Source organism: Calonectris borealis, chromosome 2 (assembly GCF_964195595.1).
Source record: "Calonectris borealis chromosome 2, bCalBor7.hap1.2, whole genome shotgun sequence".
NCBI lineage: Eukaryota > Metazoa > Chordata > Aves > Procellariiformes > Procellariidae > Calonectris > Calonectris borealis.
This window is the reverse complement of record NC_134313.1, coordinates 8,127,905-8,150,561: the sequence shown is the minus strand read 5'-3', so window position 1 is coordinate 8,150,561 and position 22,657 is coordinate 8,127,905. Positions and strand designations below refer to the sequence as shown.

The 22,657-nt window shown below is 36.6% G+C and overlaps 1 protein-coding gene across 4 annotated transcripts in view; it reads left to right on the top strand.

Annotated features, from left to right (window-relative positions):
• The window catches only part of KHDRBS3 (KH RNA binding domain containing, signal transduction associated 3), a 104,965-nt gene that overhangs the window by 64,458 nt on the left and 17,850 nt on the right, over nucleotides 1-22,657 (top strand). For 2 of the 4 annotated variants that reach the window (XM_075141119.1, XM_075141122.1), the window contains exons 6-8: nucleotides 4,092-4,202; nucleotides 5,584-5,776; nucleotides 14,492-14,574. In XM_075141119.1, coding sequence (XP_074997220.1) covers nucleotides 4,092-4,202; nucleotides 5,584-5,776; nucleotides 14,492-14,574 — 387 coding nt within the window. The remainder of the gene's footprint in view (nucleotides 1-4,091; nucleotides 4,203-5,583; nucleotides 5,777-14,491; nucleotides 14,575-22,657) is intronic. The other 2 variants (XM_075141121.1, XM_075141120.1) reach the window with 1 other exon arrangement.

Genomic DNA, 22,657 nt, shown 5'->3' with positions numbered 1-22,657 from the left:
GTGGGGACTAAAGGGCCCTAGGGCCATTGGTTCTGCCCCTAATGGATAGACATGTCTGCTGCATAGACATGAGTAGAGATGACATACAGGAGTCATCAGTGATGAGGTGAGGGATGTCAAAGTCAACAAGAAGTGCTTCTATGAATACTTAAGTAGTGATAGGAAGACCAGGGAAAATGTGGGCCTATTGCTGAATAGGAGCAGGGCCCCTGGTGACACAGGGCATGGAAAAGACTAAGGTACCTAATGACTTTTTGGGCTCAGTCTTTACTAGTAAGAGGGGCCTTCTAAAATCCAAGGACCCAAAGATGAGGGGGAAAGCATACAAATCCAAGGACCCAAAGATGAGGGGGAAAGCATATCCTTGGTGGAAGAGGATCAGGTTAGAGAAGAGCTAAACAAACTGGACATATATAAGTCCATGGGCTCTGATGGGATGCACCCATGAGTGCTGAGGGAGCTGGCAGATGTCATTGTGAAGCCACTCTCAATCTTTGAACAACAATCTTTGAACAATCATGGAGATTAGGAGAGGTGCCTGAGAACTGGAGGAAAGTAAATGTCACTTGAACCTTCAAAAATGGCAAGGAGGACCTGGTGAACTATAGGCTGGTCAGCCTCTCCTCAATCCCTGGGAAGATGATGGAGCAACTAATCCTGGAAATCATTTCCAGGCACATAAATGACAAGGTCATCAGGAGTAGTAAACATGGATTCACAAAAGGGAAGTCATACTTGATCAACATGATAGCATTCTATGATGAAGTGACTGGCCTGGTAAGTAAGGGGAGAGCAGTGGATATTGTCTGCTGTGACTTCAGGAAGGCTGTCTCCCATAAGATCCTCATAGAGAAGCTGTTGATGTATGGGCTGGATGAGGAGACAGGTGAATTGAGGTTTGGCTGAATGCCTAGGCCCAGAGGGTGGTGATCAGTGGTACAAAGTCCAACTGGAGGTCAGTAACAAGCGGTGTACCCCAGGGGTCAATACTGAGTCCAGTCCTGTTAAACTTCATTAATGATCTGGATGATGAGGCAGAGTGTACCCTCAGCAAGTTTGCAGGTGACTCTGAACTGGGAGTAGTGGATGATATGCCAGAGGGTTGTGCTGCTATCCAGAGGGACCTCAACAGGTTGGAGAAATGGTCTGAGAGGAACTCCGTGAAGCTCAACAAGGGGAAGTGCAAAATCCTGCACTTGGGGCAGAACAACCCTGTGCACCAATATATGCTGGAGGCTACCCAGCTGGAAGACAGCTTAGCAGAAAAGGACCTGGGTGGACACCAAGTTGAACATGAGCCAGCAATGTGCACTTGCTGCAAAGAAGGCTAACGGTAACCTGGGCTGCATTAGTGCTTGCAGGCCGAGGGAGGTGATCCTTCCCCTGTACTCATTACTGGTGAGACCACACCTGGAGAGCTGAGCCCCATTTCTGGGCTCCCCAGTACAAGAGGGACATGGGCATATACTGCAGAGAGTTCAGCAAAGGGCCACAAAGATGATGAAGGGTATGGAGCATCTCTCCTGTGAGGAAAGCCTGAGAGCTGGGACTGTTCAGCCTAGAGAAGGGAAGGCTGTTTTTGGTGGTACCCCGTGACAGGACATGGGCACACGTTGCCCAGGGAGGATGTGGAGTCTCCATCCTTGGAGACATTCAAAAACCACTGGAACATGGTCCTGGGCAAGTGGTTCCAGGTGGCCCTGCTTGAGCAGGAAGTTGGATCAGATGACCTCTGGCAGTCCCTTCAAACCTCAACTATTCTGTCATTCAGTGATTGCATTTCGTAGGAGCAGTCATAGTGGCTCAGGCCTTAAGGCAATCTGGTTTAATATTCTGTCTGTACATGTTGATATCCCCTGATTCTTACATTGGAAATGACTGCTGAATAACTCCTTATGTACCTTAGAATATCTCAAGTTGGAAGGGACCCATAAGGCTCATCAAGTCCAACTCTCTGCTCCTTACAGGACTGCCTAAAACTGAACCATATGACTAAGAGCATTGTCCAGACGCTCTTTGAACTCTGACAGGGTCTGACAGTGCCCTGACCACTTCCCTGGGGAGCCTGTTCTGTGACTGACCACCTTCTCAGTGAAGAACCTTTTCCTGTTGTCCAACCTGAACTTCCCCTGATGCAGCTTCATCCCATTTCCTCGTGTCCTATTGCTGGTCACCAGAGAGAGGAGATCAGCACCTCCCCCTCCGCTGCCCCCCTTGAGGAAGTTGTAGACTGCCATGAGGTCACTTCTCAGCCTTCTCCATTCCTTTGATATTTCTATTGGATTCTATCATATAAGCCTCAGTTGTCACTTGTAGTATGAAGCGCCTTAATTTACTTAATTGTTCTTTATATGTAAACTGTTCCATACTGTTGGTCATCTTTGACATAGTTTCTGATGCATTTCCAGTTGTTCTATGTTCTTTCCGAATTAGGAAACAGGACAGTGAATACACACAGTTGGGTAACAAAGTTTTCTGTGTTCTCTTGTTATATTTTCTAAAATTGTATTTGTTTTTTACCATCCTGAACACTGGGCCAATCTTAATTATAGATGTTCTATCGGTGGTGAAAGCATCGAACTTATTACTTTTTATAAAGTTAGGATATATAAATTCGTGTGTGTGTGTATTAACTACCACGTGTCCCCTCTTATAGTTTGGTGCTTTGAATTTTTTTTGCTATTTTCCTTTCCTTAACATTCAGGTTGGGATTCAGCTATAGATTAGAGCTAGGTATTTGAACCCCTGTTGTAGTTTATAGAAAGATAGTGCAATGACATTTATTTGCTCCTTTTATTCTGTAATTTGTCTCTAAGGCAGTTGGCGGCACCATCCAATGCATTCCCCATAAGGAAAGGCTCTACTATGAGAACCTTGTCCAGTCTTTCTTGATTGTGTAGCAAAAAACCTTAATGTATACGTACATATATACTATCTCACTGTTCTTCACTGGTGACTTGGCCTCACTCTGGCAGGTTTCCTGATTCCAGAATGTTTAAAGGACTTTTTGGGGGCTTTCTATGAATTCTTTAAATTACCTCTCACCTGCTTTTCTGAGTATTTTAATTTGTTCTATTAGCATTTGTCCTTTGAGGTTAGAGATGGGTTCAGCTTTTCTAAGTGATACCTCTTTTAATACCTCTCCTTACCCTGCTGTTGTAGCCTTATTGACCTCCTTGTGCCCTTTCTCAAGCTTTTGCTTTTTTGACAATTGTTGTGTATTTGCTCTGACTTCCCATGGGGTTTCTCTAAATGTCTTCCCATATTGTGTATATACATTTTACTTTTAAAAATCTTTTTAAACATAATCTATATGGCTGCCCTTTTTCAAATTAAGCAATACCAGAACTGATCCGTTATTTTTGCAAAGGTATGCAAAGGTTCCTATTCAAGTGGTTCCTCAATATTTTGAGTCAGTTTCTGTTCATTGCTCATGTCAATCAAACTTCTTTAGTTCCCTGATAACTTCTTAACGAAGTAACAATTTACAGTTTCTAAAAACTTGCTCTTAGCATTGTACCCTGATATGACTCAAATCTGCATGGTGGTAATTGAACTATCCTGTTACTGGGTTTCCTATCTCTGCACCTTTCTAGTCTCCTCCAGACTGGTGCAGTAGCCATCTGAGTTGTGTAATACAGAACTATACATCTCAGATTGTTTATTCTTCCTACAGTAACTCTTAAAAAAAGCATGTAAATGGTCTCCTAATATAGGAGAAATATGATTTCCCACCCGTCACCACTCCAATCCTATTAACTGTTCTTGAAATGCAGAAAAGACTTTCTCATCATATGGATCTGGTGTACTAATTAGTCTTCAAGAATAAATTTATGCTGGCTCTAAGAACTGTACTTTTTTTTCCCTCCCTCAAGTGTTTTTCCATGTTTTTCAGCATGTCCCACTTCCTGCTGCTTTCACTTGCACCCTGTCTGAAGGATGCCATGAAGATTATGGCTAGTGATTCTTGAGTCTTTTTACTGACTTTTTTTCACTTGGTATTGACTATTGTCTATGCCAATAGGTTCATTTCCCTTTCTTTGGCTTCACTTGGAAAGTGTCACATTTGCTATTTCTTTATATTACTTCAGCAGGCTGTGTCTGGGAACTTCACTGCTCACCCCTGCCCCCACTACAATGAAGTCAAATAAGCAGCTGGTACCCTGTCCTGAGGAGGCATTCTACAGATTAGCCAAAACCAAGTAATAAGCACAGTTTTAAATCACTTACTCTCTAGGCTTGTTTAAAATACTTTGTGACTGTGTTTTGATCGGTAATTAGAATTAATAAAATCTATCCTGATTGTATCAAGTATGTATGTTTTTGCATTCTTCATTTAGTGATGCAGTTTTTCAAATCCTAATTACTTGTGATAAAATGATTATATTTTTTCTGATAAGTTTACCAATGAGAAATTATATGACTTATTTGAAATGGGATAGGAAATCTTAAGGCTAAATCTGGGTCTTACTTTATAATATTGTTTAAATTGGAAATTTCTACTGAAATCAGAACAGAGTATTTTCACTCAATTACTACTCTTGAGATTAATTAGATGATGGCTTGATAGGTAGAAAGGTAGTGTAGAGCTTGTGCTTGTTTGGTTTCTTCTGTTACAGTATTCAATAAGGGTGTGACTTCCTCGGAACAAGTCTGTATGCCCACAGAGCAGTCATTTAAACTCAGTTATAGTCCCTGGGGTGAAATGATCTCCTTTAAAAAGGAGATATCTATTAGCAGTATTTTAGACATCCTGTTTAAAAGAGGATAAATGATGCAAATTTCTCACAGATTGTACCTTTAAGTCTCTCCCTTTACTATAGGGAGGTGGGGGGGAACGCCACCTCTAAATGGATCAAATATTTTAGAAAATTGTTCTGGTTTAGGTCTCAGATTTTTCATCCATATGTTAAGTGTCCGAAGTAATGGAATGCAAGTTAATGCTTATCATTTTTTCAGAACTTTAAAAACAAATATACCGTTATTTCTTGTTCTTAAATACGTATAGAACATCAGGTTATATCCTGTAATCACCCTGCACATTTATTACTTGTCTGAATGTTTCCTGCAACAGCTGGAAATCTCTCCTTTAGAACCAGAAGAAAACGTAATTTTTCTGACCCACTCACTCTTGCATGCGGTGTGATCTTTGGATTGCATTTAGGAGCTTACACAGGATCAGAAGGGAGTTGCAACTGATTCCTCTGTGCAGGGTTTGAGTACGATATAGCCTGACAGCTTCAGGTTAACCTGTTATTCTATGATTGTGATTTCACATACTGTAAGTCAAATTCTAGTGAAGTTGACTGATTCCAGCAAATTGGTTTGGGTGTCTATGTGTATGTGAGAATGACTCAAGCTAGTAAGAAGTTCATCACTGAATCACATGTCTAGTTTGTATCTTTCTGCATTTATTGCATAATGTATATAATTGGATTAAAGCGTACCGAAAAATGACAAAACTAAACTTTTAGACTTTTTCTGGCTGTAGCAAAGCAAAATTGTCATGATGTGGGGGAGGGACCTGTTGAAAGGGAGGCCGAGGGTGTAGTGTTTAATGGTAAGTGATCCATATATTCACAGGGGCCGTGGAGGAGTGCCTCCACCACCAGCAGGAGTACCCAGAGGGGCACCAGCACCCAGAGGAGTGCCTCCCAGCAGAGGACCAGTCAGTCGTAGCCGTGGGCTTCTAGCACCTCGAGCAAGAGGAGTACCTCCGCCTGCAGGCTACCGGCCCCTTCCACCACCTCCAGCACAGGAGACATACGGTGAATATGTAAGTCGAGCTGTTGACATACCATGCATAAAGTGTATAATTTTGGAGGGATGATCCTAACTATCACTTTAGAACTCAGTAGAATCTCTTTAATTAGTACCAAATTAAGTCTTGCACCCAGAATCTATGGTAAATGTGATCATCTCTCATCACCTTTTCAGACTTGAACTGTTTCATATTAATAAAACTTCAGGTTATATGTACTACCATAAAGACATTTACAGTGCATTTGGCAAAACAGTTATGTACCTCTTAAACTTAGGTTTCTGCTTTACAAAAATCTGAAATATTACATTGTTAGTAGACTTTTAATTCTCAACTAAAACTGAGAAAAGTGTTCTACTCTTCTTCCTAAACCTATCTTAGTGGTCATATAACTGTTCAACAATTAGATTATTAAAATATTTTTATGAAAGCTTCAGAAATCATCCTAAGATTTTAACAATGTACAGTGTATCGCAATAAGCCATACATATTTATCTTGATTTTATTGTATTGAAAATTTAGAAACATATCAAAATACTTTATATTGTACATGACTGAAAATTATAGACAGTTTTGAATTGTTAGGGTAAATTTCATTTAAACTGAACTTACAGTGCAGTGAGGTAAAGAAAAAAGATTATTAAATCAAAACTATCATAAAAATGGATTTAGTCTTATAGAAAAATAACACTTTCAAGGACAGTGCTTTTAATGTTTTATGTATCTTAAAGTTTTTAGCATGCCCTCTTTACAGCCAAGTCTGTCTGGACTTTGTCTCTGTTGTTCAGACTAGCAAAAAAGGAATTCCTGAGCTCCAGAAAATGATTTTGCTATTTAGACATTTTTGCTTTTCTCTCAAACTTTCTTCCACCTACCTTCTCCGTCTCTTCTTTCACCCCTGCAAACCATCTAAATCAAATCTCAGCCCTTGTTCTTTTGATCAGAAACCTAATTTTCCATATAACACTTACAGCTTTATGCAGAAAGAAGTTTAATGTTGTTAGTGCAAACACATTTATACACGTGCCTGAACGATTCAGAAGAAATTTATGTAGTTTATTAATGTTATGAGAACTAGTACTTGAACACTATATCTAAATGCCCCCTGGCTATATGTGACTTGACTAGTCAAGGTGGCTACTGAAAATAAATGGTTATTTCACAATGATTTCAAAGGAATTGGTCCTCATTAAACAGCCTGTTTCGAGGGCATACACTGTAGAACACATGGTGATGTGGTAGAAAATAAATCTGAGTTTTATATTTAAATATAAAATATATTTTCATATTTTTATATATATGCTGTTTATAGCATGTGTATATAAAAGTGGCACAGAAATAACAGCTGTTTGAATCAGTATCCTGATGTATGCTTTACTTCTGAGAGAGAATAATTAGAAAATAGCACTACAAAGAAAAATAGTGCTGTGCTAAATAACTTCTAAAAAGAATGTTCTCTAGAACTGGATCACTTACCTTCCAAACAAGGTGTCTTAACTGGGATAGATGTATTTGAAGCTGTAATTGATAAAGCAATGCTAGCTGGTCCATTTTAAAATTACCATATTTTCTGTGTCTCCTTTGTTAAAATGGAGATTCATTAGAATAAAGTTTTGCTAGGACATGAACCATTAGTGTATTGTATGTTAAATGTTAAGTCTAATGCATGGTGTGTTTTTCACCTGCACGTTTGCAGTACTTTATCAAAGTGCTTTAACTGTATCTTTTACAGGTTAAAGTAACATGGTAGGAGTCATTACTAGTATTTCTGTCCTTTCCTTGCTAATTAGCGTTTAGCCATATCTAGTATTAAGTGCTGGTTTGCCAACCTGAATATCTGAGCAGTGTAAGGTGTCACTGTTTGAGAAGTGTCTGTAGAATGAGAACATCAGTGAGATTGTGGGTATCGTAAGAAGTTATTTTAAGCAGCATATAGCTTCAGAGCCTTGGAGACTGGGATATCCAGAGAGGTTACAGTGCAGCCTTTAGAACTTTTCCATTGAGGATTGGGAAGGCTGCAAGGATTCATGAAACTTTTAATTCCCTTAGTCTTACAAGCCTCTGCTTTGTACTCATTAAAATAATGTGAAACTATGCAAGTTGAGAAAGAAGCAAACTCTATTCTGGATGGAAGCCTTCAACCACTTGCCTTCTTGTAACTCTGTAAATATCTCAAAGATGATGCATGGCTTTCAGTACATAAAGTCCTTGCCTATTTCCTCTGCGGTGTACAGTGATTATAAAGCTGGCTGGCTATAGAGGCCTGAATTTTTGCTGTCGTCTAAGCTGATGCTACAGCACTTAATTATACAACTATTAAAAGGACAGCATTCACGGAAAACGATAAGGAACTGTCATTTAGTGGCTTCAAAAACTTCATCATGGTACTTACAATATGGTGAGGTCCCAAGAAGAATGGGTCCCGGTGCTGAGAGAGATACTTAAGTGAAGTCACTCAATTATATGAGAATTTTTCTCTACTCATGGAACAAAACTGTGTAATAGATAAAAATATTTTCATGTATTTTCAAGTTGACAATTTATTCCATTAAGATAAGAAATAGAAACTGTATTTAACTACTAGCTGGAGGTTTTAAGCTTTTCAATAACTTTCAATAAGCAGGAAATTAGTAACAGTGTGCTAGCAATTCACTGCTTTTTAATAGTGTTAATTCCTTAGCCAATGTTCAGTCAAACATTGGTTAGACCGTAACTGTTCAGTCTTAGGTCCTGTATAGTAACAGTTGCTGCTCTCTGCCTCTTCCTGTTGTCCTCTTCTTACCAGCTTCAAACTTTGAGGCTTTTTCCAAACATAGCAATGTGGCTGAAGCTTTTTTAAGATTAGATTTTTATTTGCTGCTATTTTCATTTTACAAAGGTAAATATTTTGCAAATATTCTGTAAGTATTTCAATTCTGTACTTTGTATGAATATATTTGTGATCATGCCATGTCAAGTCACCTTTTGGCTGCTTAAATGTTTAAATGCAAAGTGGGATTTATCTGAGTTGATAATCAGATTTTTTTAAGCATTAAGAGTTGGACTGTAAACATGGATTTAAAACCCGTTGCTGTGGCAGTGTGGAATGTCTGCACTGAAAAATAAAACTCGGCAATCTAGCAAGTTATGGCCAAGACGTGCTTCAACACTACTTTGGAAAGCAATCAGATCTAAATGTTCCTCCCTAGTGTGTGTGTGGGAAAGTTGTGGCAGAGCTTTAGTTCTGTTTCTGGCAATTTTATTGATGTTTTCTTGTGTTCAGACAAAGGTTACTTCAGCAGCAGATTTTTCTAATGCGGTGACCACATGTATAATCTTCTAGCAGTTAGTGCTTCAATTAGAATGCTTCAATGAGATTGCTTTCTGTAACAAGAAATTGAATTAAGACGGAATGTCTACCAGTAAGAGACCTAGGGAGCCTTTCTAATGTTAAGTAAATTGTAACTTGAAAAAGAACATTATGAACTATTTCCAATTACATGCAAAGATTTTTTTAACTTACAGACACAGACTACTTAGAAGGGTGTACAGAACACTTGGATACAAAAGAGATGCTGATAACAGACTTCAAAATCTACTCTTTAAAAATCTACGTTTAGTTATTGCCTGATTCTGGAAGATCCTAAAGCTTAGAGATTGCTAAGTTTTAAAACTTTATAGTTCCTGAAACGTGCATTTCTGGATATTTGCAGAAATACGTTGCTTTTACTGGTGGACAAAGCAGTGCTTCAGACTTAATTCAGACTTGAGCTTGTAATCCTCATACCAAGTCTGTACTATGAGACTATACTCACACTAACACACATCCTAATAACATGCAACATTAATTTCAAATGTTTTTATTTGCTTAGTTGTTTTGAGTGTGAAGGTTATTTGTTCTGGTTGAATATGTGCTGGGCTCCTTCTAGATTAAAACAGATGAAAATCTACAAAATAAGAGCTTACAGCCTGTGCATGTTTGCTGCTAATGTCCTTAATGTTATCACTCAGACTTTAGATGGTAGTAGCTACCCATATTTGTTCTGATTGCCCAATCTTCCCTCTTAATTAAATGATGGGGAGGTGTTATTTCCACGTAACAAAATGGCTGTTCCTTCCCTTTACCATTCTAATTTGCCAAAAAAAAATCTTCATTGCACTGATGTTGTCTCATGTTCTTTCTCCTTCAAGTTAATCTCTGCACACACTTTTTTTGAATGTGATAGTTTTTATCTAAAAGGAAGACTTTCTACCAGTATTCTGTGATAAAGTACTGGTGTAAGTATTAATTTCAGAGAATGATGAGGAAAAGAAAAAACAACCTTTTAGTTGTAGTGATAACAGCCTTAAATTTTACCCCTGGATGGATTTCCTTAGTTGCGGAGAGCTTGAAAATTCATTTCTTATTGATTTGATGATTTTTTTCCAGCAATGCAAATGGCCTTTTTATTAAAATGAACTTTTTACCCTCTTTTTTCTTCCTATTTCTCTGTCTTGTTCTCTTTGAAACATTTTTTAATTTCCCCTAAAGAGGGCTCAAACGCTAGTCTGTCATTGTCACTGCCAGCAGACTATAATTTAAAGCCACCATTTCCTATTCCCCATGAACAAGGGTATGTTTAAAGTACTTAATTATTGGAAACTCAGATGAGCAAGGCTTAACATGATTTATAATGTTTTGGGTAGTGCAGGGGTTTTGGCAAAGATGGCTTTCATTGCTTTTATCTTTTGACCTGTGATAGTAACTTATTATTTAATATATTTGAAGGGTGCGTATTTACACATTGCCTTCGGTTCTGTTCATGAAAAATTTCTGCACTTTGCACTGAACAATTACTGTTACCAGTGCTGCTCTTTGGATTTATATCAACTGCGGGCACTATCGTTGAGACAACTGTAGGCAGTAGCTCTCTGGATGGGGAAATGTAATGTGATTCTGGCTTATAGGCTGTCTTAATAAAGGAGTTATTAATAAGGTTTGAGATTTTACAGAGTAATTTTGTATTTTTTTCAGAAAATCTGTCTTGTAATTCCAGCTGTTCTGTTACTTTGGGGGAAGATTCTTAAGACTGAAATTAACAGAAGGCAGGACAGTCGCTCTTGATACCTGCCTGGTTGATATTTCACATATTTTGTGGGAAATACCTGTAGTTAAGTTTAGCATTTTCAGCTCATTTTTCTTCTGCATTTTTGTTGTAAGCACAAACTGTACAGCACACTTGCCTTCTTTTAATCAGACTAAATGTGATGAGAGTTAGTTTTCTAGGATATCCTGAAAAGTACAATAATGAATAACAGAAATAAAATGCTCCCATTCATGGGATGAAAATACTATCTTGTTTAGGCGTTTGTTTTTTGGAGTGGGAGAGGAAATATGGCTTGACTAGTAAACTCTTTCTGATTACTGAGTACCTTTAGGAAGAGCTATTTAGACTTACATAATTGGAGTAGACGGGAAGTCCATTGTATTGCAGTTGGTAGGTAGTAGGAACGCAAATGCTGTCATCCATGTGAAGAAGAATAATGGCTTTAAATACAGAAATTAATGCTTTTATAAACACCTGAAACATGCTGAAAAATAAGCAGGAAAAAGGCAATTAAAATATTCTTATGAAAGTGTAATTCTTCCTGAATTATACAGAAAGAAATCTGTGTAGCAATGCTTGTCAGTGAATCTGTGATGTACTTTAGTACAGGATATCTGTGCATATTTAAGTTCTGTCCTGTCCATTTTCATTATATATGTGTAAAAATGATAGCTATTTTCATTTAAGTTAGCATGATATTTTATAGTACTGAAACATGCCAGATGGCCAAGCACATTTCACCTAGATACTAAAAGTTAAAGAAAACATTTATTGAAGCTGCAAGAGGTCTGTGTTTCAGAAAATACTGAAGTAGTGTGGATTTAATCTAAAATGTAAAACATTCTGCCTTGGCCAACCTTATTTGTAACCTGAAAGAGAAAGTTTTCAAATACTGTATGACTAAGAGAAAATACTGTGTCAGACCTAATTCAGGAAAGCTCTGAAACATAGTTCAGCTGCCCCTGCCTAATTGCTACTTCAAGGGAGTAGTGCACAGTAAACAAATGTTTTGGAATTTCAATCTCTTATCTCTTAATAGAACAAGCCACTGAAAGCAGCTCTTTAAACCTACTCTATTTTTGCAGCATGTTGCACATGAATTTTATCTTGGTTTTAATGTAAATTTTTGGGTTTATAGATGTAAATACAGCAATAAAAAGGAAGAATTGATCTATTTAAGCAGATTATAGTAATTGCAACAGCACAGGTTGATCTTTTTAATGCTAAGTGACGTGAGTCCCACACATAAACTACAAACCAGATATCTTTCCATTCAAAGCTTGTAAGAGCTACTTTCAACAATATAATAATGTAGGGCTTAATTTCTGCAGTAGTCAATTGATTAACACACAAAATGGTAAACAGTAATGAGTTCTGGGCAAAATTTCTCTGGAAGAGAAATGCTAATACTAGAAACACTTAAGTCTGATACAGCATGGACCTCCCCAAAGTTTTCCTTTTGTTCTGCTGGACATCTTGTTAACATAAGGCTCTTCCTATTTCAAATTTACTTTGTTCCTTTGTCTGTAAGAAGTTATAGATACACCATAACTTCAGAGTAGTCTGTTTCCCCCTTCTCTTTCATGATCAATTTCTAGTAAAATAGTTAACATAAATGTGAAGAATAGGACTGATTGCTTAAGAAATCTCCAATGATTCCTTAGTGGCAAAGCTTTCCTAACATGTTAAAAGGTTAATTTCCGTCCTCTGCTTTCATTTGTTGTCACTGCCAGGTGTGCACGGTTTGAAGTTTGCAAGTCCCTCTTAGGGATGGCTGGTTCACAGTTGGGAGATTCTATGAGAGGAGACCAAATGTCATGTAAATGTTCTGGAACAGAGCAAATAAGTTGGCTCAGGCAGCTTCTGCTGTTGATCAATGTCTGTATTGTTAACAGATGTCTGTGTATTGCATCAATAAGTAATAAAGTGCGTGTTCATAAGAACTGCCAGGAGGCAATGGTTTTGTGGGTTTAGTGTGGGGCTTATCAAGAAAAATCCATATTCATATCAGATGGGCAAAGAAAATGCTAAGACTCTATTTTAAGTTTTAGTTTCAGGACAGTGAATTACTGAAAGAGGAAACAATGCATTTCCTCTTCAGGTAGGACTATCCATGGATCTCTTCTCAACAGACAATTAGAAGAATCCTTGTTTCTTCTTCCAGACCTGTGAATAGGCTCTCACTCACTTGTGCCTGCAATTATTCATAGGCATCCTTGTACTAATCACTGCTGGGAGACGATCACGTTCACTGATCTAGTGGTGGTGAAGCAGTATTGATGTGCAGATTGCCTGGTTTTCTATATAAGCAGTTCAGATGACTGGAAAAATGCTAAAAACTCTCTTGGCAAATTCAGTTTCCTATCAGTGGTTTTGAGGATGTAATTGGCTTCTGATATAGAAAGCTTTCCTTACAGTGTCTAGAAAGCTGTCAGATTCCAATCATTGGAGATGTTTTCTACTAGAGTTGGACAATCCATTATTTATCATCCCTACCTAATTGATACTGCTAGTTGGTTTTGTTTTCTGTCATCGCTGAAAGATTCTTAAAGGTTCCTTTTCCTGGGAAAGAGTTTGTTCTTTCATGAGACTTTATCCTTACGTTGCCAGGGTTTGATACACACTTACTCAGAAAACACCATATATAAGACGATGCCTGATTTTCATTTCTCTGGGTCCCTACATCTTCAAAATGTCTTCTCATTAGGTCATTCTCATCTGGCAAAACTGGATGAGATACCTCTAAATATCCATTGAGGTCTTTGGCATATTTGGATAGGATTTGGATATTAGGATTTCGTAGGAATCGGTACAATGGAAGTGCTGTTTCTACTTTTCACGTGTTTAGCTCAGTTAGGTTAGGTTTATTACTGGACGAAACAAATCGGTGACAGTTCTCTGGATTTCTGTAGTTCATCCTTTTCTGGGAAAACACAGCATCATTGTCACTTATTTTTTATCTTAACTTCTGTATGGCTGGTAGCTGGAGTTAGTAGTTTGTTCAACTTGGTGTTTAAATCCAGTGCTATTTTGGGAAGAGTGTTACTACAGTGTATACTTTAATGTAGATAATGTGGGAGGAGTAAGAAATCCTTACTTTTAGTTTCTTAATGGATGCTAAACTCCCACAAGTTGAAGAGTAGAGTATACAGAGGGCATTCAAAGAAGTAAAACCATCATTCTTACTAGTCTTATCTCTAGGGAATTTCTTTTCAATCCATAGTCTACGTAGAATATTGAATTTATTGTCAGGAAATAAGTCAGCTACCTAAGTCAGTTGCACAATATTTATTCAGATGTTTTGATTCCTGAGATGCTTCCAGAGCTTTCCTGAAGATCAGTAGCTCACTCATCTCAAATTCAAGTACAGGGACATGAAGCATTTGAACTGTCTCTGCACAAGCCGGTGTTAACTAAAAAAATCTTTTTGAAGCACATTGCCAGTAGTTCAAAATGCCTTTAAAGTAAGTGTAGTCTTACATGTGTGTGACCTCCTGAATGGAAGTAGTCTCTATTAATATCATTAAGATTTTGCCATTTCATGGTGTACATATGTCATATATGCATTGCAGGAGAGTATTGTCTTTCATATTTAGAACTAATTACTACTATGTTTCTGGAGTGTGGTTATGGTTAATATTACCTTTCTTTTATATCATTTCAGGAGTATGATGATGGTTATGGAACTGCATATGATGAACAAAGCTACGATTCCTATGATAACAGCTATAGCACTCAAGCACAAAGGTAAGTCTCCAGATCTGCTGTAACTACATTTGAAATATTCTACAGCTGGAAAGTTAGTTTTTCTTAAAGACTTTCTCAATTTCATCTTAAACAGCGAAAATGTTTTAAGAGGCTTATTAGAAATAACCCCCAGTGTTATTTGTCTCTAGTATCACATAAATATAAAAGTCAAGTTACTGAGTAGCTGAAAAGAAACAGAAATGAGAACTTGAAACAAACAGTTTTAGTGATGCCAAATTATAAATCAGAAGGCTTTCAAAAGTTCCAGAAATTCAGGAAAATTTAATTCAGATTCATTTCGGGAGGGAGTGGGAGCAAGGAGGGGAGAAAAAAAACTATATAAAAGGTACTAAATCATCTGAAAAACAGAGCTGATTGCATTTTCTTACTTCTTAAACATGATTATATTCCAGTATTTTACCTTTATTTGGCTGTAAAAAAAAAGTACACCCTTTAGTTTGTTTTACTCCTTTGTGGAATTGTCTTTGTGACAAATTTGAATCTCGCCATTTGTGTTCCTTCCCCCACTTCATTCCCAACAGTATTTTTAAGCATTTCTGATTTATTTTCTTAAAATTTTGCCTTCTTCAAAGGAGTCACTATTTGAAAACTCCATGAATTACAAGGAATAGTAATGTGTCCCAATGGTAGAAAAAATGCCATGAAGTACAAACTACTTGTATTAGGTGGTAGTTTGAACTTAATGGCAGGTATCACATGACACATTATTTAGCAGCTTGGCTGATCATCCCCCCTATTAAGTATTTCTAATGTGCATGTCCGGAAAGGACCTTCTGTGCACCTTTTACTAAGTTGTAATTTATTCTCACTCTCTTTCTCTTAGACCAACCATTCCTAGTTTGATCAGTAGATTTTGTAATGTCACTGAGAATTTCTTGAAACTTTTATGGCAATAAGCTTCAAATGGTTGAAACGAGACTGTTGAGAAAATGGTAAAGTAAAGCAAAATGCTCTAGTTCTGCATTTCTGCTTTGGTTATTTGGAGTGGTTAGAGCTTCAAACCTTGCCCTCTGGGAAAAGAAAACAGGAAGGGAGGATATTAGTGGATATTATGATGTTGATAAATAGATACTGATTAGACTGTTTTACCTTCTGCTAAATATTCAAGACTTTTTTTACAATGTAGCCTTATCTAAAATAGTACAGAACTGTTCACAGCAAAGTTGAGAACAAAGCTGTTTACACCAGACATCTGCTTTGCTGTAGTGTTGACACACCCAACTTAAATTTTGTTGTATAAATGAATATTTTCCTGTGCCAAACAATTTAATCAATGTGAAAAAGCTTAGTGGAAAGTTCAAGTGTCATTATTGTTGAGAACTAACATAATGAAAATACCTTTGTGTCTGATACTTGGCTCCTACAGAGTCTTGTAAGCTACTGAAAATTGATAAAAATAATATGACTTAAGAAACCAGCGGTGTAGGACCTTCAAAATATGAGGCTCTGTAGGATGTTCATTTAGAGAGCAGCTGCTGGTAATGGATTTTTTTCCAGAAAGAAAATTACCGAAATAGTCCTCAACTTTTATGTTGGTAATTCTGTTCTGTTTTACTGCTTCTAGTGTTGGTAAATGGGTTTATTGCACACAAACATTTGGACTTCATTACAAAATCATTTGCCTGAGCCAAAACTAAACATTACTTGGATTTGATTTTTTTCCACGTTAAGAACATTTTCACTAAGTTTTTTCCTTTGAACTAAAATTAGCAAAAAGCAGATCTCCCAAGAAATGAAATTGCTCTTGTAAAGGACTGATACGTAAGAATATATATAATATTTTTAGATATAATATGTGCACGTGCTTAGCCCAGTCTGGAAGAAGATACTTCATGAAATGATTGCTCTGCTTTGTATTTTACCTGTACATTTTACCAATACATATGCTGTTAGATTTTGTTGAATTCATTATCTTCTGAATGATTACTTCATTTTTTTCCCCTGATTTTATTAAGTGCTGCATGGTAAAAGAAAACAAGAAATGATTCACTTGTATATTTCTCACAGGGTATCGACACTCATTTTCTGGCATATTTTCTGGCTTGGCAAAAAGATTTTTAGGATTGTATTGGCAGGCAAAACATAATAACTATAAACAGCCATCTGAGCTACCTAGAACAGCATTCCTATCTTTAATCTGAATATCAAAGGGTAGCCCATATTGCAAAATGTCATTTTGTAACCACTAAGAGATACTTATCATATTTAGATGCATGACAATGTCCTTACTGTGAAGGAAATTAGGGAAAAGTGTATTGTTTTCATAGTTTAGCCTTACATCATTCTTGATATTTTGCCCTCGTAAAGCATGGAAAGAAAATACATTTGCGCATAGAGGGCATTCACGTGTTGAAAATGCATCATTTAGTGACTAGCATGTGTAAATAACTTTTCCTCTTTCCTGTTGTAAGCTGAAAGTAGTAATCTTAAAAAGTAATAGTATTTCTAGTATGTCTTCTGATATTTTCTCTAAAAGATTGTGATATTAATGATGTGTATTAAAGAGGAAATTCGAGAAATAGCTAGTAAACTGAAAAGATGGGTTTGCTCATTAAATTATTCGCAGTAGATTTTCAGGATATAAACCCTCTTCCTGCACCTCATCAAACCTGGTTAATGTTCACAAGTGTACTTTGTGTGTACAATGTACATGTGTGGTACAGTGAGACAGTTGAAATACTCATTTTGTTTTTAAAGTTTTTGCTTATTTTAGTGATTCCTCTGTTAAGATGGAAATTCTCCAAATTTGACCATTCAGTACAACACAGCATGACTCTCCTTTATTGTTTTTAATTTTGATGTTTCTAGTGTATTTCCCAGAAATGGCCAAATCTGAGATGGACTAGAATGGGTGATGTGTTCAGATATGAAGAATAGCAGTTCTTCCTTTTTGTAACCTAATTGCTTGCTGCTACCAAATCATGTGTGTTTAAAAGTGTAATGGCATTTTATTTGACATCCTGTGAGACTGTATCCTTGCTTGTGCTTGGCAATCTTAAGCTTTAGTTAAAACCTGTCACAGCACTAATAGGGAGAGAAACATCAAAATTTCCTTCAAGTTCTCATCTACCTTAATGCCCTATAAGCCTATGAAAAATAGTTTTCCTTTAAAATATTTTTTTATCCACAGTTTTTGTTTGTGCAGCAAAGCCCCAAATAGTGCTTCAGGATGTCTTTTAACACAATTATTTTTTATGGTCAAAAAGACTTAAATATGCCTTGGAGCTGTACTGAACTTGACTAGATACCTTAACTGATTTTTAGAAGAGAACTGACTAAATTATACGTCTAGTTTTTTGCAGAGGATTGTTAGATGATGTTTTTACCAGTATAAACTGGGGTGGTTAATTAACTGGGCTGTTCAGTATTATTATAAAAAAACAAAGCAATCTAAAATTTATTTAACAAAATATTTTTCAGTTTCTGAAAAACCAAAGGCTGGCAAATACTTAAAGCAACCGAGACAGTTTTACCTTAATAGAGCATAATAACACTGTCAAAAGCCATGATCATCTATGGTCGATACTCAATGCCTAGCTAAGGAGAGCAGTGCGACTAGGCTGAATGTTACTCTGTCATGCAGGGCAGATCTCACATTATGCAGTCAGTAATTCCTTCATAAAATTTCTTCTACATACCTATGTAGTAACTTAACATGTGCAGTTCTATGCCAAAAACCTTTTTGGGATCTTATGGTAGAACGTGAGTTACAAATGTGAAACCACGCTCATGTGACTGCTGGTGCCGATATTTTCATATGTCAGATGCATGTAGATTTGTCAGCTCCCCTCACCAGTGCATATGCATGCTTACTTACATAGCCTAGCTTAAAGGACTCTTAAAGGACTTCCCCAGATCTCTCTAGAACTGTAATCCTTTACTTGGATTTACTGCAGAAAGTAGCGGGTGTTTTAATGGCCTGATGTTAATGCTAGACCAATTTTATTACGAAAACTCAGAGAAGAATATTGTGGAGGAAGCAGGAGCATTTAGTTGGGTCTTCATTTAAATTTGTAGATCAGTTTAAACATTTTCAGCATGAAGAAAAATTCTATTTATTTTAAATCTCTGAAATATGTTTCAAATTGAGCAAAAGTGCTTTTGTCCCTTAGTGGCTCCATACATGATCTGCACAAGTGTTTGCGAAGACAATAATAGGGCAAAGGGAAATGGATGCTAATAAATCAATTGGCACTGTCAGTTCACTGTTTAATGTTCTCTAGAATACATAAGATTTATCACTGAGGAATTGTAGAATAATGGTAGTGTATGGAAACAAAGTCCACCAGGGAGATGTACTACATCATTCGGATTTAGCGCTGCCATCTGCTTAATAGCATTGAGATGACTACAGAGGTACTTATGATCAACCATTCATAGCAGTGACAGATGCTGCAGAGAGTTAACATGCCAAAGAATGAGGTTTGTTACTAAAATTCAGATTATGTGACAAGGTTGCTGAGAAAGGGGGGCTGTGGGTTTGTTACCTCTCCAACAACATTAAAGGTTTACTGTGTGCTTTTAAGTTTACTATCGAGAGAGAATGGCTAACACAGTTACTGTAGTACAAAAAAATGTGGAGAACCCCATCTGTCTGCTTCATGGCACTCAGAAGTTTCAAATAACTTCTTTAGGCTTGTCTGCTAGTTTTTAAAACGGGATACTTCTTTTCCTGAAAAAAAAACCTGCTTTTATCTAGCTTTTTGTAGGTTTTTCTTACCTACAACAGATCAGCAGTTTCAACTATAAAAGGAATAGTTTGTATAACTATATGCCTGTGTCTGTTTAGGGGCAAAAGTAGTAAGTCATTGATGTAGTAATGTAGTCATTTTGTGTTTAATTAGAATTTATAATTTGAAAGCTGGTTTAGGTCTTCAGTCTTGGTGATCTCACCTTCACTCCGTTGCAGGAGAAATTAATCTAAACACTGAGATAAAAGGGGAGATATTAGGACTTAAGGTAATTGCTGGCATTGTCTACAGCTTTCTGTGCTGTTTTCTGGTTTCTGCACTTACTAATGCTCTAGATTTCTCTCGGCAACAACCGTTGTGCCATTGGCTTAAACAGTGTTTCTCGTTTGCTCTTCTTGCATACCTAACAAAAATTGCTACCATGTCAAATTATACCAAAACGTGATACATTCCAATACCTGTAAGTTGCCTGTACACCTTAGAGCCATCCAGTCAAGCTAATCTCAGTTGAGGGAATTGGCAAATTCTCTTCAGAATACCTGTTTATTCAGTGCCTCTAGTTCACTCTGTGTTTATTGGTTAATGTGTTGGGAAGTGAGAAGTACATGCTGCAACTTTATTTTAAATTATTTATCTAAAAGCATAAAAAGATAACTGTCCATGTGGTAATTCCTAAGCATGTTGAAAACCCAGTGTTACAAATGCCATGCGGTAAGGCCTTATTCTTTACCACTCATTTCAACGGTGATTGATTCAAGACATAAAATTTCTTTAAAGTAGGGAAGACTATGCAAAAAGACCCCGTGATTTAAAAGGTTTGAGGAAATTTGTTTCGTAGCTTGTGGTAGTTACTTAAGAACTATGTAACTGGATATCAGGTTGAAAAGGGACTAAAATAAAACCACCTTGAAATCTGGCAGTGGCCGTTGTTCGACTGATGCCTAAATAATACAACTAAATAGGTTTGCTAAAATCCTTCAAATTTCTACATCCCTGATTTTGTGCCACTCCAGAGGCACCTTAGTTTTGAGAGAAGCTGATTCCTAGTATGTAGTTCTTGGCAAGACCCTCCCCATTTTCCACTAGGAACTCAAATTTTCAGATGTATTCTGAAACTGTGCTTAGCAGTCATACAAGAGATGACGACATTGCTGTTTATAAGAGAAGGATTTTCATGAAGAGCTGAGTCTATGAATTTGAAATTGGCTTCTGGAGGTGTTGCTATTGGTATTTGAAAGTTAATTGCTAACATTTTGTTTGTGATGCTCAGTGTTTTAAATTTACATTGTTAAGTTTGTCAGCAATCATGCATTTCCAGGATGTATAAATATGCATTATATGCAAAACAGTGTCTGTTACTGTAGCTTTTCAAGATGTAATTCTCTGGATTTTAATGCTAGTAGCTGTTTATATTTCATGCTCTGACTTATAAATCAAATCAATCCATAACAGTTTGATTTCTGGGGGTGGTGCGAATAGCTAGTATTTTGCAATTGTTGTTGCTTATGAACACCTGGTATGTCCGAGCTTTATTGGAGGTTATAATTCTGCGCAAATAAAGCCTCAGAAGCATTAGCATAAACAAGCTAATGTATCTTTTAACTGAAAATCCCTGCCATGTGGTTTCCTGCTTAATTTTTACACTCATATTAGTGGAAGAGATTATTTTCTGCAGTTTTTCAGATCTAGTTCTTCAGGTTTAGATAGATCATTTTCCTTTTTTGTTACCTGTTAAAATGTGACAAGATAAAATATGCAGAAGTGCCCCGATAGCAAGATAGTTTTATTTCTGAGTCTAGCATACAGAAATCTGGTCTGAAATATCATTAAACCAGAATAAGACTAAGGCAATTCAAGTGTAATGATGGAAGAAACTTATCTTTAAAGGAAAAATTAATCTTAACACAAGTATATCACATGCTGCACTCATAAAATTGGAAAAGGTTTTTAGAATCCTCATCGTGTTGACATTAGTAGATTATTTCGCTATTTAAGAAATGTTAGGATTACTTTTAATTTGTACTAATTATACTTAGTAAAATGCTTTTTAGATACAAAAAATAATTTTGGTTTTCTTCATGGCTTTGCTATTAAACTTTATGACTATGCCTCAATGTTTAGAAAGCAAGTGAAAATGCGTTTAAAAATAGAGAGACCTGTTGGAGAAAACTTAGAGGTGTTATAGTAGTACAAAAAGTAGTAACATGAAATTTTAAATATTTGAGGAATCCAAAAAAGGAATTCTTTCATAAAATTAGATTATCCATTTTGCATGACGGGTTTAATTCTACTTAGGTGATTGTACAGCAGCTTAAACTGGGTGCTTGAATTACCACAATATAATTATAAGAGGATGAGTATTTGTTAGGACTTAGAATTTTTTCCTTGACTTATTACACAGGTGAAAACATGAGAAATGGATAGGTCAAATAAGATCTTTTAAAAAGTCCTTAATAGAAAGAAAAACTCATTAACAGTGAATATTTTTGAAATATAACTATGATATAGCATTTAAATGGTAACTTGTGGAATTAGTCATAGCTTAAAAATACCTTAATTATTTGAGGGCTTCAATTTAATTACAGTATGTTTTCAAGAAAAAGAGTACTTGAAGCTTGGATGATGGAGGTTACAAAGAGGAAGGTGAGTATCCAGTTGCTAGGCCTCAGCAGGATGCTGCAGCCGTGCTGCTAGATGTATTGTCTTTGGAGACACAACTTGGATAATCAGGCTTCCAAATCTTACAAATTGAAGTTGTTATTCATTTAGAAATAACTTTTCAAATGTCTTGCATAATAAAATTTCTACCAGTTTCATTAAGAGATACCACGATAAGGAAGAGAGACCACATAGTCTCTCTATGACTAGAGAAAGGACATCATAAATTCACGCTTGCAGTGGACGGTGAAGAATATATATAAGGAAGATTTATTTTCCCTGGTGTGGGGTGGAGAAGGAACTTCACTGGAAACTCACGCTTTCTTGGAAGCCAATGTCTAGTTGAATGGGAGAGGCATGAGAAATCAGATTTCATCAGTTCAGAACATATTTTTGTCAGAAAACACATTTTTGTAGAGGAAGACTTGACACTATTTTGCTCGTTGACAGTCAACATACTATGTCTGCTTACTAGCAGTACTTGACAATTGCAGTTTTTTCTCTTAGACTATCCTGTCTGGTTTTGCTTTCAAGGGAAGAAAAATCTTGCTTCTTTCCATTGGTGAGGAAATACGTATTTAACTGGGCAACTTTAGAAAAGGGAGATGGTTGCAGGAAAACTTTAAATTTGGTCTTATTTTTTTCTCCCGCTTGTATTTTATTTTAAAAGAAATACTGGGAGCTGTAAATTCTACTTTTAAGCACATTATTCA